The 14,983-nt window shown below is 58.1% G+C and overlaps 2 protein-coding genes across 3 annotated transcripts in view; both read right to left on the bottom strand.

Annotated features, from left to right (window-relative positions):
• Window positions 1–425: 425 nt before the first annotated feature.
• On the bottom strand, window positions 426–3,887 carry BBLN (bublin coiled coil protein). The gene is made up of 2 exons (XM_006744134.3): window positions 3,655–3,887; window positions 426–906 (listed from the first exon to the last, which is right to left on the bottom strand). Exons 1-2 carry the CDS (start codon window positions 3,731–3,733, stop codon window positions 734–736), a joined length of 252 nt encoding a protein of 83 aa, XP_006744197.1. The 5' UTR covers window positions 3,734–3,887; the 3' UTR covers window positions 426–733.
• A 3,965-nt stretch (window positions 3,888–7,852) lies between these two features.
• LCN2 (lipocalin 2) overlaps window positions 7,853–14,983 on the bottom strand; it is a 12,445-nt gene continuing 5,314 nt past the window's right edge. For both annotated transcript variants that reach the window (XM_081803691.1, XM_081803690.1), the window contains exons 2-8: window positions 11,657–11,833; window positions 10,993–11,129; window positions 9,471–9,550; window positions 9,229–9,348; window positions 8,883–8,984; window positions 8,169–8,202; window positions 7,853–8,047 (exon numbers count right to left, since the gene is read on the bottom strand). In XM_081803691.1, coding sequence (XP_081659817.1) covers window positions 8,180–8,202; window positions 8,883–8,984; window positions 9,229–9,348; window positions 9,471–9,550; window positions 10,993–11,129; window positions 11,657–11,794 — 600 coding nt within the window. In that variant the 5' untranslated portion in view covers window positions 11,795–11,833 and the 3' untranslated portion in view covers window positions 7,853–8,047; window positions 8,169–8,179. The remainder of the gene's footprint in view (window positions 8,048–8,168; window positions 8,203–8,882; window positions 8,985–9,228; window positions 9,349–9,470; window positions 9,551–10,992; window positions 11,130–11,656; window positions 11,834–14,983) is intronic.

Below are 14,983 nucleotides of genomic sequence, written 5' to 3'. Positions count from 1 at the left end.
TTGGTTCTTTAGTTCTGCTATTTCCCCATTTGAAAAAACTCTTAGAGGTAGACCAACCCTGTGATTGGCTAGCTGGGAAGACTGGGGCCTGGAGCAAGGTTACACAGCATGAACAAGAGTTGGCTGTCGTAGGGAAAGACCCTAGGACCCAGAGAAGCTGAGTGTATCCACAGGGTCACACAGCACGTCCCATGTTGTCTCAGCTGGGCTGGGGAATCTGCTGTCCAGGAGGGCACCAGGTAGGGAGGAAGCCCTGCCTCACCGGCTCCCTCTGTGTCCAGAAATACAAGAAGGCCAAGAACCCCTACCCTACCAGCAGGCCCGTGAGTCGCCGGCACATGATCAGTGCCTGGAATGCCTCCACTGCCCTGTTCACCTGTGAGGGCTGGTGGAGTCCTCGCCCAGGATACAGAGGAGAGGCACAGTGCTGTTGGAGACCCGTTTAATATGGACGCTCAAGGCCTGGGCAGAGTGGGGAGTGCCCCGGAACTGGGCAGGCAGGCTAGGTGGGTGGGTCGTGGGCCCACGTCTGACCCCAGGAGGGGATGTCGGGTAGTGGGGGCTGGCCCAGGCATGCCAAGGGGAGTACCGGAAGGGTGACTTGAGGCAGGCAGACCCCACCAGGGGACCTGTAGGCCAGCCCTTGAGAAGGTATCTAAGCCAGGTGGTGAGTGCCCAGGCCAGAGCCTAGCCCAGGGAGGCAGGGTTTGGGCTGGTTGGGGGCTCCCAGAACCTAGGGACTGGCATCACTAGGGGCCTCCCCGAGCTGCTGCTGGAACTCAAGGCGTGTCTGCCGGTTGGACTCAAGCAGCTCCTGGAGGCGGGCATGGAGGTGGTCGTTCTTCTCCTCTAGGTGGTCTAGACAGGAGTTGATCTGGTCCAACATGGAGTTGATGGCAGCATATTCTGGGAGGAAGGAAAAAGAGAACCAAGGTTCCAGGTCTCCTCAGGGCTTAGACACCTTCCCCCACACAGTCCCCCGGCCTGCAGGACACAAGGGCTTTGGGCAAGTCCCTACTCCTTTCTGACCCTTTGTGTCATCATCTGGAAAATGGGTGGATACCAAAAGTGAAAGGCTTTGGAGAAATAATACCTTAGTGCACCATCCTTTATTCTAGGGTTCAGGTGGTCAGGGGGAGGTCAGCCAGTGTCCTGCCTGGTGCCAGGTCTCCTCTCCACTTCCTTCATCAGCTGCCCGGAGGCCAGAGCCCACCTTCCTGAGTCAGGCAATCAAGGCCTCCGTCCCCAGGCAGGCCCTACTCTCCAGCCCTTCTGAGGTTCCCCCTGCCGGAACGGAAGAGCACCACCCGGACTCCCAAGGCCCTGCCCCCTCTCTAGCCCCACCTCCCATGCCCTTTCCTTTCCTTTCCTTTCCCCAGCCTCTACCCACCTCTACCCACCTCGGGCCCCCTGAACATGCTGCTGCCTCTGTCTGCAATGCGTCCTCCTTCCGTCTTCCCTCCTCCTCTCCTGGATGAGTCCCTCTCATCCTTCAAGTCTCAGCATGGATGTTGCCACAGGGAGCCTTCCCAATCCTTGCCCTCCACACACCTCCACGGTCCTTACCCCACCAGACTATAGAGCTCATGAGACAGGGAATGTTCTTGTGTTCACTGCTGTCTCCCTGGTGCCCTCATTGTCACACAGTAAGCACTAGTTGAATGAATGGATGGACGGGTGGGTGAATGAAGCCTCTGACTTTCTAGCCTTTCTGCCTTTACTCACTTGTCTCTGCCGCTCAGAATGCCTCAACCACAACAGTTATTCAAGGACCAGCTCAAAACGCCTCCTCTTCTAAGAAGCCTTCCCTGGTCTCCACCAGAAACCATCACTCCCTCCTCCATGGCCACTCCTGACCTGCCTCTCAGCAGCACAGTGTCCCTTAGGATCCAAGGTCTGGCCCTGTGCCCACTGCGGACCCGGTTCTGAGCCAGCCCATGACTCAGATACACTCCAGCTGCCAGCCTGGGACAAAAGGGGAAGCGGCTGACAGTGTTTGGAAAAGCCCAGGGCTGGAGGAGTGTGTCTGGGATATGGGCGCAAGTGTGTCTGCATTCTGGGGGAAGAGCACCATCGGCCAGAGCTGGCACACCTCACAGAGGACAGAGTCCTGGAAGGTCCCTGCTGGATCTTAAGAGTCCAACCCCCTTGTGGTACCGATGGGAAAACTGAGGCCCAAGAAGGAAGGGACCTATCCAGGATCCTCCAGCTGGTTGGTGGCACAGCCAAGATTCAGAGGGAGCAGGGGCACTTGGCTTTCAGTCCCAGCTCCGCTCCACCCCAGCACGTGACTGCGTCTTTTGGGAAGGGAATAAGGACCGGGTTGTTGTGAGGATTCCAATATATTAAGAACTCAGACAGGGTCTGGCCACAGCAAGCACTTAGTAGACGGTCATTATTATCAACACTGCACATTCTGTGTCATGAGACACAGGCCCGATGCAGGATGGGGGAGGCGGGTGGTGTCTCCACACCACTGGGGGCCAGGCTTGATCTGTGTCAAGGGCACTTCCTAGTGCTAAGCCTCTGCCTTCTGCCTGGGACAGCCACCTGCCCACTGCACTAAGTCCTGTGAATCTGCCAACATCCACTCAGTGTGACACCGGAGTGGCTTTTCCTGATTGCTCTCCCTGCCACTGCGGGCTTCCTTATACACGTCTGGCTACTGTTCACCTGCAGTGCCCAGGGCAAACCGGCGAGCCTACCACTTACCACCCTGTGGGAGGTGCTCTACCTCTTTATTAAATGCAGACCCCGGTGATGGAAGTGTTCTGAAACTACTGTGAGGGATGCACAACTCTGAGTATCCTAAAACCCACTGACATGTACAATTTAAATGGATACATTGTATAGTATGTGAAATTATGGCTCAATAAAGCTGTTACCGGAACAAAACAAAAAGCAGACTCCATACTTATCTCACATTTACTAAGTCCTGCCCTCCGACTTGAGAAATCAATCTTTATTACACCAAAGAGAAGAATAACCACTCACCGAACACCTGCATGCTTTGAACCTATTAAATATTTCCATTTGTTTTTCTTCATTTAACCCTGACACATCTCAATGCAGGAACACTAATCATTATTCTTATTTTACAGATATGGAAACTGAGGCTCCCCAAGGTGAGAGGGGAGCTGATGGTTCTCTCTCCACCCCCAACTCCCCGCAGGGTTGTGCAGGCAACAGGCTGCTCTGTAAGCAGGTCACATTCGCCAAGGCTCCGGGTCACACCACCAAAGGTGGCAGGAGATGCTGACTCAGCAGGGCGGGTTCGCCCACCCAGACAGCCCCTCCTGCTAAACCGAGACGGCCCACCCGCCCCACCCCCTCAGGAGCCCCCGGCTCCACAGGGGCTGCAGGAAATGGCTGCAGCAAATGCCAAAAGGCGAGTGGTCCCGAAGCGGCCTCAGTTTCCCCATCTGTAAAACGGGGCCGGTTGCCCGCAGCTCTCCGATGCTGCGGTTTCCAGGGACCCACTCGCAGGTGCTCGCCCTGAATCCCCGGCCGGCGCCTGCAGCCGCAACGCACCCAGGGGCGAGGGGTGGGAGGGCTCTGCGGTCCCTTCCAAGCCCCCAGCCCGGGCCCGCTTCCCCTTCCCAGGAGGGCAGCCCTAAGAAAGCAAAGGGCGCTTCAGCAGCCTCCCTGGGTCACCTGCTTCCCCGAAGCCGTCGTCCTCGCCTTCCGCGCCCGCCTCCACCGGCACGCCCAGGTCACCGTTGGGGCCCGACATTGCGGGCTCGGGCGCCGCGAAGGCGGCACGACGGTAGAACCCAGCGACCCTCGCGCCGACAGCCGGCGCCGGGCGGAAGGTGGAGGCGCCGGATGGAACGCGAGGCCGGAAGAGTGGAACGCCGCGGCGGAACGCGGCAGGGCGGCCGGGGCCCCGCCCCCAAGGCCGGAACCCCGCGGCGCGAGCTCCGCCCCCTCCCCGCCCCACCGCCAGAGCTCCGTCCCCGCCCGCCGTCAGACTCCGCCCCCACGGCCCGAGTCCCGCCCACTCCCTGCCTCAAGTCGCGCCCCGCCCCCAGCCCCGCCCCCTCCCGGCCGCCGGGCGGGGTCATCCGCGGCTGGCCCTCCAGAAGCCCAGGTGGTGAAGGCCTGGGCGCTGAGCCGGGACTCGCGAGCCCCGCGGAGGGACGGGAGCTGCCTGGCGCCTCCACTCCGCCGGTCCTGCCGCTGGGGACCTGCGGGTCGGCGAGCCGGCGCCTCCGCGTGGGCGAAATCTGAAACGCGTTTTCTCTAAGGCTCCCTATGGCTTCGGAAGATTTAGGTTCACAGCCTCAGTGAGAGTCACGGTCTGTGTGGCACAGTGCTGCGTGTGGCTTCAGGATTAGGTTGGTCTAGCTGTCTTCATCCCCCACCCTTTTTACCAGCTGGGAAAGGGAGGCCTGCCCAAAGTCACCCGCCAAGCCACTGTCGCTCCTGAGCTGGACCCAGAAGTGTCATCCCGGCCAGGAGTCTGGCTGAGTTAGGCTCACTCGCTGGGAGTCCCGTAGCTGTAGCTGCCAGGGAGCCCCATGGCTGCAGCAGCCCCGTGCTGGTCTCACACGGGTGCTTCCTGTGGGCAGGACATCCTTGGGATCGGGGTCAGACCTGGGTATCTCCCGAACAGGCCCGCGTTCCATCGGGCGCCCCCACCTTCCACCATGGTCGCTGCATTCTACCGTGACATGGCCCTCGGGGCCGAGCCGGCAATGGCGGACCTGGGTATGCCCCAAATGATGACAATGGGGAGGGATCGTCTGTGTCCCCAAAACTATCCCACCATCTCACCTGAGGAAGGTGGAGTCCACAGCCTGCAATCAGGGCCACCACTGCCTTGCATATTGGCAGCCCTGCCTTCTCCTCCCTGAATCGGGTGGAATGGAGGTGAGGCCTGCATTGAACCCGTGAGCAGGGCTGAGAAAGAAAGAGGCCTGTGCATCCACCTTCTGCTGATGGGTTAGAGGCCCTCCATAGGAGCGCAGCATCTCACCAACCAAGAAAGCAAAGCCCCATGAGCCCTGACTGGCATAGAAACACCCGTACCCGAGTGTGAACCCCAGATCTGCAGAGACACAGCAGAAACACAGGTCACCTGTGTGGATGTGCTGACATAATCCAAATCCCTTTAAGCATGAGACACCCAAACAAAAACACAGACACATGTTTTTCTCTTAAATGTGAAATCACACATGAGATCAATAGGATCTGACTCTACGTCTAGACCAGAGGAGAAACATGCAGACTCCAGGGCACAGGAGGAGGGGCAAACAAACCCTCAGAAGGTCACGTAGGTTCTCAGAAACAAGCCTTGGCATGCACAGATCTGCATACCACAGGGACGCAGCAGGTGGATGCAAATGCTCGTGGGTGGAGCCTGCAGCTGCCCCCAGGCACGCTCCTAGTTGGTGAAATGCTGTGGTCCCAGAGAGGGCCTCTCCCTCTGCCCACCTCACTCCAGGGGTCAGGGCCCATAAACCAGACCACAGGAGAAAACAGCCACCTACTCCATCCAGCCCTGACGGGGGGAAGGGAATATGCCTTGGTGCTGTCCTGCCTCTGGAGTCCTTGTCCCCCTCTCTCTCCCCATCTCATTAGCTCTGCCATGATTCCTTCTCCAAACCCAGTGTAGTGGTCTGCCCCCAAAGATATCTGGATCCTAATCTTTGGAACCTGAGAACAGTACCTTATTTGGAAAAAGGGCCCGAGCAGATGTGATTACAGGAAGTATTTTGAGATGGGGAGATTACCTTGGATTATCCAGGTGGGCCCTAAATGTAATCATAAGTGTCCCTATAAAGAGGAAGGCCAAGGGAAATTTGACTGCAAACAAGAGAGGAAGCCATGTGAGGACCTCAGCAGAGAGAGAGAGATTTGGAGATGCCACACTGCTATCTTTGAAGAAGGAAGAAAGAACCCCAAGGCAAAGACGGGGATTCTCCCCAAGAGCCTCTGGAGGAAGCACAGCCATGCTGACACTTTGATTTTAGCTAGTTAAAGTGATTTTAGCTAGTGAAAGTGATTTTATTTTATTTTTAAAGATTTTATTTATTTATTTGCCAGAGAAAGAGAGAGAGTGCACACAGGCAGGGGGAGCAGCAGACAGAGGGAGAAGCAGACTCCCCACTGAGCAGGGAGCCCGATGCGGAACTCGATCCCAGGACCCTGGGATCATGACCAGAGCCGAAGGCAAACGCTCCCGACTGAGCCACCCAGGTGCCAGAAAGTGATTTTAGCTAGTAAAAGTGATTTCAGAATTTTGCCCTTCAGAACTGTAAAAGAATAAATGTGTGTTTTCTTAAGATGCCAGTGTGTGCTAATTTATTATAGCAGCAATAGGAAACATAAAACCCAGTGACCCTGGGAAGAAACACAAAGCCCATTTGTGGCCTAAGAGTTTGCTCCTGGAAGACCTGGCAGGCCCAGGTGGTGCCAGGAAGCTGCATGGCTTGGGCCAAAGCAAAGAAACTGTCTCTGTTGTCCGAGGTGGAGCCCAAGCACCAGGCATGCTGGGTGCAGCTTCCCACCCCCTCGGCCAGCTAGTGATGCCCTGGCCCACAGTCCCTTGGGTGCCCTTCTCAGTGTGGGTCTTTCTGGGCTTGGGCAGAGCCTCCATCCTTCTTCCCTCAGCCCACGTTGCAGCAAGCTGACCTCCTCCTGGAACCTGACCCAGACCACCTTTTTTTTTTTTTTTTTTTGAAAGGGAGATTGAACACAGAGGGAGGGGGAGAAGCAGACTCCCCACTGAGCAGAGAGCCCAGATATGGGGCTCTATGCAGGGCTCTGTGCGGGGCTCTATGCGGGGCTCATCCCAGGAATCTGGGATCATGACCTGAGTCGAAGGCAGCCGATTAACCAACTGAGCCACCCAGGCGCCCCCTTACCCAGACTTCTAAGGCTGCAGCCTATCTGGTGGCCCTGGGTCGCAGGCCTGTCCTGCCCCCTCAGGGCTGAGGCTAGGGACTGCTCAGAGCTCCAGTATCTTCCCACTATCCCACCCTCTCCCAACGCCCCCCCACCCCCGCCACCTGAGGGTAAGTGTGCAAGTCTCTGGGGTGGATAAGCCTGGGTTTCTTCAGAACCTCATCCCCTCTGGCCTCTGACCTTGCAAGGGGAGAAGAGGCCAGGGAGGGAGTTCAAGTGTACAGTGATGTGTGATACAGTTCAAGGTGTGTGATGCAGACACAGAGGGGTGGACAGGGGCTGGTCAGGCCCCACACACAGGCCCAGCCAAGCGGTGGGTATAGGCCTGGAGCCCTCAAGTCTTCTGGAATCTGGATTCCTGGCAGCATGTTCTCCTCTTTGCCTCCCCTGGCCCTGCCCCCCTGGTGATCCAGAGGTCATCACAGAGGAGAGACGTGGGTGAGGGACAGAACTCGGAATGGGGTCAATGTGGACGCTGCCACCCACCAGTGGACCCACAGGGGGCTGGCAGAGAGAAAGGGGACCACCTCCGGTGGCCCTCTGTGCCTGGCACAGCCTCAAGCTGGACATGCTTCTGTCCCACCCACTGTGTACCCCTCTTGCCCTGGCTGCAGTCTTCCAGGATCTACAGGGTCCTGGTGAAGTGTGGATGACAGTACCTCAGCCCCCCCAAGCCCCTCCAGCTCCCTGGCCCTGCTGCAGGGGGCTGAACGTGGGTGTCAGTTCACCATCAGTGTGCTAGGAGGTGGGGGCCAGTGAGGGCTGCTGCTGGTCTGGGGCTGGGCCTGGAGTGGGGAGCCACAAGTATTCAGTCAGAGCTGGACTCTGCTTCTGCAGCCTCCATCCCTCTCTGGGGGCCACGTCCCTGGGAGTGATGCTAATAGGAGCCCGCCCTTTGCTCTTCTCCCTCTGAGGGCCCAGGGGTCAAGGAGCACAGACTGAAGACCTGGGGGCATGTGTTTATTTAGCAAGCAAGGAGGGGTTCCATCAGAAGGGCAGCCTGGGAAGCAGCTGGTGGGCTGTGTGGTGAGAAGGGTCTCCGGGCTCTCTCCTGGTGTCCGGGTTGGTGGAACAGCTGGGCGGTGCCTTGGGCAGAGGTCAGCGTGAGGGTGATGGGGTGGAGAGAGACGGGGGACACCTAAAAGAGAGTCAGAGGAATAAAGAGGGCAGCAGTGCTGGGCAGGGGGGACAAAGGCAGGCCCGGGACCCCCTCCCACTGCACTCTAGCTCCCATCAGCCCCTTCCTGGGCCATACTCACCGCATACTCATTCACTTATCATCGATGCACTGGTCTGTGGGGGACAGAGTGGTCAGCATGGGCAGGAGTTTGTGGGGGGGGATCCCTGACCTCCAGGGCCCCTATGCAGCCCCTGGGCTGCCCTGGGCCCCAGCCTGGCCAGCCGCAGAAGATCTGGGGGTTCCCTTCAGGGATGGTGCAGCAGAGGGGTGGATGATGGGGGCAGGGGACGGGGAGAGAAGCCAGAGGACAAGCAGAGCTGGGTGACACCCATTCTCCAGAGGAGGCAGATAAGGCCCAGCCACGTGCCTACTTGGGCACCAGGCCTTCTGCCTGTTTCCCTGCTGAGTCCTGACAGCCCCGGCAGCCTTGGGGAGGCACCTGCCCAGGCCAGGCCACCTGAGCACCTCCCAAGTCAGTGGTGAGCAAGCCCCAGGGCAAAATGGGTGCGAGCCCAGGACAAGCAGACCTGGGTAGAGGGGAACATGGCCAGGCAACTAGGTGGGAAACTTGGACCTGGGCTCTCTGTCAGGGAGGAATCCTCGGGGCCCACATTGCTGGGTGCTCCGCAGACCCCTGGGTGAGTCAGGGTCTCCTTGAACCCAAAGTGGCTCCCAGGGGCTCCAGTGCCTGCAGTAGGGGCCTGAGTCTCCCCTCTCCCCCTTTCCCTCGTGAGGCAACATCAGGCCCGGACAGTCCCCATGTCCCCTTCTCCTCTCCGTCGCTGGCAGTTACCAGTGGGGACAGGGAAGATGATGTGGTCATCGGTGAGGCCCAGGGATTTGGCAAAGCCGGTGAAGTATTCCTTCAGAGCAGTGGGCAGCTGCTTGGTCCTCCCTATGGTCAAGGTGGTCAGTGAGTGGGCAGGCGAATGTTCCATAAATATTGTTGAACATGGGAACGAGGCCTCAGAGCCCTTCCTCGTGACGGGGGTGGGGGTGGGGACGGACCTGCAGGAAGACACCTCACCCACCTCCCAGGGGCTCAGAGTAAAGGGGACCTTGGGGGCTGGGTGGGATGGGCCTCTTTTCCCCCAGCGTGAGCAGGAGCCGGGTCCCAGAGGCGGTAGGTGAGGACCCACCATAGAGGGTGATCTTGAAGTACTCCTGGTTTTTGTAAACTTTCTTGAAGAACACCATGGCAAACTGGTTGTAGTTGGTGGTCATCACCCGCACGGTGTAGCTCTGCACTCCGACGTAACCTGCAGGGTGGCCGGTGAGGGGTCAGCCTGCCCTGGCCCGGTGTGGGAAACAGTTCTTTCCTCCCCAGCCCCCACAGGTCGGCGTCTATGGCCCCTGGAGACCCGCCCCACTCAGGACTCACGCTTAATGTTGCCCAGGGTGAACTGGCCAGGCAGGGAACTTGGGACAAAAGTTCTGATCCAGTGGTCGCAGCGCTGGTTCCTGTGGAAGCAAATGATGGGTGGGTAAGAGGGTGACCGTCCAGCGGCGCCCGGGTGGCTCAGTCGGTTAAGTGTCTGACTCTTGATTTTGGCCCAGGTCCTGATCTCAGGGTCCTGGGATCGAGCCCCGAGTCAGGCCCTGTGCTCAGCACATCGGCTTGAGATTCTCTCTCCCTCTCCCTCTGCCCCTGCGCCAGCTCGGGCGTGCCTGCACACACGCACACTCTCTCTCTCTAATAAATAAATAAAATATATTTTTAAAAAAGGTGACAGCCCGGGGCGCCTGGGTGGCTCAGTGGTTGGGCGTCTGCCTTCGGCTCAGGTCATGATTCCGGGGTCCTGGGATCGAGCCCCGCATAGGGCTCCCTGCTCCGCGGGAAGCCTGCTTCTCCCTCTCCCACTCCCCCTGCTTGTGTTCCCTCTCTTGCTGTGTCTCTGTCAAATAAATAAATAAAATCGTAAAAAAAAAAAAAAAGGTGACAGCCCACCCTGCTCCGATGGGTCTGGCTTTTCCCCATTGAACCCATCCCTGCCGGTCCCTGCCTGCTCTGTCCTGAGCCACCTGACTCTCCTTCCAGCACCTTACTGTCCTTCCCTCTTCGGGGTCCCCCACCCCCACCCCAGGGATTTGTCCCCGACTCTTATCTTGTGGCTTCCTGCTGTAACCTCTCCTGTGGGGTTCACCCTCCAAGGCTCCACTCTGCTCGATGCCAGGGACTTCCTTAGCTCTTGGGCCAACCCTGACCTCTCACATGCATCCTATCTGATCTCCCCAAACCTGTCCTTCTTCTGTTCCTTGCACCACAAATGCTCTAGCCTCATCCCCCAAGTGACAGAGTCAGAAACCCATAGGAGCTCGGTAATCCTTGGCTCTCCTCTCTAGGTCCTCATCTGCCCCTACCCTGGCCATCTCCCACCTGGGACTGACCAGCCTCCCTCTTTCCTCTCCCTGCTGCAGCCAGACCCACTCGTCACCAGATCCCTTTGGTACTGGTGTCTGAGGACCCTGCCCCTGTGGCCACTGCCCCCCTCTGGGCTGTTCATCAGCCCCTGCTCAGGGCACCCATGTGATGGTTTCCTGAAGGAGTTGGCTCCCTCCTCAAGGCCTAGCCTAGAGACCACCTCTCTGGAAGCCCTTGACGAAGCCTTGGGTGGGATTCCAGGCTGGATCCAGTGACCCTCCTCCCACTCTAGCACAGCCCTGCTCTCTCCGTCTCGTTCCCCCAGGACCGTCTGTGTCTCTGCGCTGAAGTTACCGATAAATGTTGAGCTAGTGAGCGACGGGAGGGATAAATGCCAGGGGATCTGGTACCCAGCAAAAGGATGAATGTCCACCTCAGCTTCAGTCACCCCTCGGCTTTGACATCAGTCTGCCTCTCGGACCCCAGGACGGTCCCCCCGCCCGGACCCCCTATGCTCCCCCCAGGAGGTGGTGGCTCTCACCTGATCAGGGTGGAGGTGACGTTGTAGCTGCCGTTGTCTTTCAGCTGGTAGGTGGTGGTGTACATCTTCAACTGGGCTCGTTTTTCTGTATTAATTGAATTCCCTGCTACACCTACGACGTACCATTTTCCCTGGAACTACAGTGGGGGGCCGATGATAGGCGGAGCCCAGGAACGGCCCCTGGGCGCCCCTACGGCTCCGTCCCTGCAGGTACCTCTAGGCAGCCTGACCAGGAACCAGGAGCTCCTCTAACCGGGCAGCAGGGACCCCGACTGGCCACACAGGCCTGCGCCGATGCAGCCGCAGGAGCTGGGGGCCACCAGGCCAGGAGAGAGCCCTGAGTCTGGTAGGGACAGGATGACCCTCGGCAAGTGGCCAGCTGAAGTCCCTGATCCTGTTTCCTCATCATGCAGGAGGCCTGAAGATGTTCCCACCTTGCAAGAACTGTGGGGATTATGGAAGGGATTGTGGACCTGGGAAGTTCTGCTCAAGTGACCTACTTGTCAGCAAAGTTGGGGTGGAGATGGGGCCATGGGGTGTGCCTTCCATCAGGGGGCCCAGGGACAGGCTGAGCTGAAGCCTGAGCCCATCCTGCCCTGACACTCTCCCTAAGACTCTGTCTCTCCCACCCTCTGTTCATACTCTGCCCCTCCAGACCCCTTACCTGGTCATCCTGGAAGTCAGGCTGCAGGGGGATCTTGATCAGAAATGGGGCTGGGATCAACTCTGGGGGAGAGTCCTGGGCCTGAGCCTGCAGGGCCCCCAGCAGGACAAGGCCCAGCCACAGGAGACCTCGGGCCATGACTTCAGGGCTTAGGAAAACTGGTGTGCCAGATGGCAGCTGAAGAGGAGAAGCTAGTGAGAAGGCTGCCCCTGGGGGACCCTATTTATGGTCCCCTGGCCAATGGCTCACTCCAGGGTGGAGCGAATTTATCCTTTGCCAAATCCAGGAAAGGTGAGGCAATTGCCAGCAACTCAGGCTGAAACATTTGGCAAGCTCTCGGTCCCTTTCCCCCAGGTCAGGATTATGCAAGATGAGGGGCCCGAAGGCCAGGGAGGGGGGGAGGGGGCATTCCCCAGACCTCCACATCTCTGGCAGGGACAAGGACTCCTTTGTGTGTGGTCCATCGTCTCCAATCTGGACAAGTTGTCATCCCTGACCTCTAGGAGCCTCTGCTCAGCCCAAGCCCAGGGTGGGGTAAATGCGGAGAGGCCCCCTTCCTGCACCCGATGAAGGCAGACAACGCTTCGCACCAACAGAGTATGGGCTACTGATGAGGGAACAGAAGGCAAGCTGAGGACAAAGCAGAAGCTGACACCCCACAACCCCCCCACCCATGGGATATATGTGACATTCCTCAGGCACTCCTGGCTGCCCTAAAGCTAAGGAAAGGAAAAACAAATAGTTAACTTCTAGAGATCACAATCCTGCAAGACACGAGTCTCCCTCAGTTTACAAATGTCTTAGCAATCTACAAGAACAAAGCATTTCTATCAATAACCTAGCTTCCAGAAGGAAATGCAGATACAATTAAATGTCCTTATAACTGGGGCACCTGGGTGGCTCGGTCGGTTAAGCGTCTGCCTTCGGCTCAGGTCATGGTCCCGGAGTCCTGGGATCGAGCCCTGGAATCGAGCCCCGCGTCGGGCTCCCTGCTCGGCGAGAGGCCTGCTTCTCCCTCTCCCACTCCCCCTGCTTGTGTTCCCTCTCTCGCTGTGTCTCTCTCTGTCAAATAAATAAATAAAATCTTAAAAAAAAAAAAAATTCTTTCTTGGTCGTCGGCTCTGGACCTCACCCCACCGAACCTCACTTATATTCCAAAACCTCATCACTACCTCCTGGTTCCCTCCAGGAAAGGGGAGGCAGCTGAAAGTGGACCTTCCTGGCAGGGAAGGACAGAGTATGTGCCCTGTGCTCATGGAGCCCAGATCCTGGCCTCCACCCAGGGACCCCACACCAGGCCCTGGCCCAGGGTGAGATACCCTTCCCCCAGTGAAGGCCTATCGGCAGTGTTCCTCCCCTCCTCCACAGCCCACCAGCAGGGGTGGATCCAGACCTCAGCTGACCCCTAAGGGACTCGGCCCCTCCTGTGGGCCCCGTGGACAGAGACCCCAAGCTGGGCCTCCCAGCCACAAATGAGACAGTTTGACAAATCAGAGCTCTGAGTACGCAGTCCCAGCTCCATCCTGGTCGGGAGACAATGAAGGACATGCCCATGCACTGGGTGAAGCAGGCTGGGGGGCTGGGGCCCAGAGCGGGGCTCTCTACCCTGCTGCTCTGGACACCAGGTACTTTGGGTCACAGTGAGTGCAAGGACTCAGCCTCATCCATGAGGCAGCACTGACACCATTTGCTGTCTCTGGCCACAGTCTTGGGCTGTGGAGCCCAGCGGCCTAGACCTGGGCCCCCGGAAGTGTTTCTGTCATGGCTGATCCCAGCTTTGTCCTGGAGGGAAGCGGTTTCCTCATGGGAGCCTGGTTGTCCACGGGAGGCAGTGAAGGGTCCCAGCCCCTGGGCAGTGTCTCCTAGAAGTCACCAGGAGAGCCGCCTGACCTGAGGCGGAACTGAGGGCTCACTGGCCTCTGATGACTTCCGGGGCCTCATTGGGCCTCTTCTACTTGCTACAGGGGAACCAGCTCCCCTCGTCTGGGCTTTGGGTGGAGGCCCTGAGGGAAGGGACTCTGGGGGTCCTGAATGGGGGCTGGGGGCAGCCTCTACCTCCCTGACGCCAGAAAGTCCCCCAGAGGACCCCCGCCCTCTCAGGCCTGTCAGGGTGATGAAAGAGCAGGAAGTGAGGATAAGCAAACTTTGGAGGAATGATGTTGCCACCAAAGCCCACGTGCCCTCTGAAGGTGCCAGTGGCCACCTCTCACCCCTCTCATCGCCACTCACAGCCCCAGGAGCTCCACCTCTGCTTCCCTCTCTGACCTTAAGTTTGCAGTGACTGCTGGATAGGAGGGTGACTGACAGATGGAGCCCCAGTAGGGACGGAGCAGTGTCCCTAACTAGGGAGAGGCAGTGCCTGTCACTGGACAGAATATTCTAGACTTGAACAGTCATGAGGTAGAGTGGCCAATGCTCCTTTGGTACGAATCCCCCAACCCCTGCTCACCAGGGTACGGAGTGGGGAGGAATTAGGGCCAGGTCTGCAGCCTGAGAAAACCAGGGCCAGTTGCAAGAAGGGAGAAGGCCTGGCTCAGGGGCCCTTGGTAGAATCCTGACCCCCGAGGTGCTGCCCACCCTTGCCCAGCCCAGCCCAGCCCACCCCTGCCAGTTTTCCCTTCTGTAAAGACAGCTGCGTTGCAGATGCTGTGAGGTGTTGAAAAGAAAACCACAGGCCCCAAATGGATTCACTTATGTTAAGGGCCCTACATCAGCAAGCCAAAACCTAACGCCTACCCCAATTGCAGTTTCAGCCCCCCTGCACCGCCCTCCCCCAATGTAACCTTTGACCAGCACCACGAAATTTACGGGGAGCCCCTTCCATTTCCCTTAGAAGGGTGACCTTGGGGGCACCTGGGTGGCTCAGATGGTTGAGCGTCTGCCTTCAGCTCAGGTCATGGTCCCAGGGTCCCGGGATCGAGACCCGCGTCGGGCTCCCTGCTTGGCGGGAAGCCTGCTTCTCCCTCTCCCACTCCCCCTGCTTGTGTTCCCTCTCTCGCTGTGTCTCTCTCTGTCAAATAAATAAATAAAATCTTTAAAAAAAAAAAAAAGGGTGACCTTGCCTAAAACAACGGACTCTTTGATAATAGTTTCCTTTTTCTTGTTCCTTCTCTACCTTTAAAAACCTTTCCTTTTCTGCAGCTCAACAAAGCTCCGTTCTTTTTTTTTTTTTTTTTAAAGATTTTATTTATTTATTTGAGAGAGAGAGCACATGAGAGGGGGGAGGGTCAGAGGGAGAAGCAGACTCCCTGCCGAGCAGGGAGCCCGATGCAGGACTCCATCCCGGGGCCTCCAGGATCATGACCTGAGCCGAAGGCAGTCACCCAA

This window comes from Leptonychotes weddellii, chromosome 14, assembly GCF_054177405.1.
Source record: "Leptonychotes weddellii isolate Sample4059 chromosome 14, ASM5417740v2, whole genome shotgun sequence".
Taxonomy (NCBI): Eukaryota; Metazoa; Chordata; class Mammalia; order Carnivora; family Phocidae; genus Leptonychotes; species Leptonychotes weddellii.
Note: the sequence above shows the minus strand (reverse complement) of the source record. Positions and strands in the feature narration are given on the sequence as shown.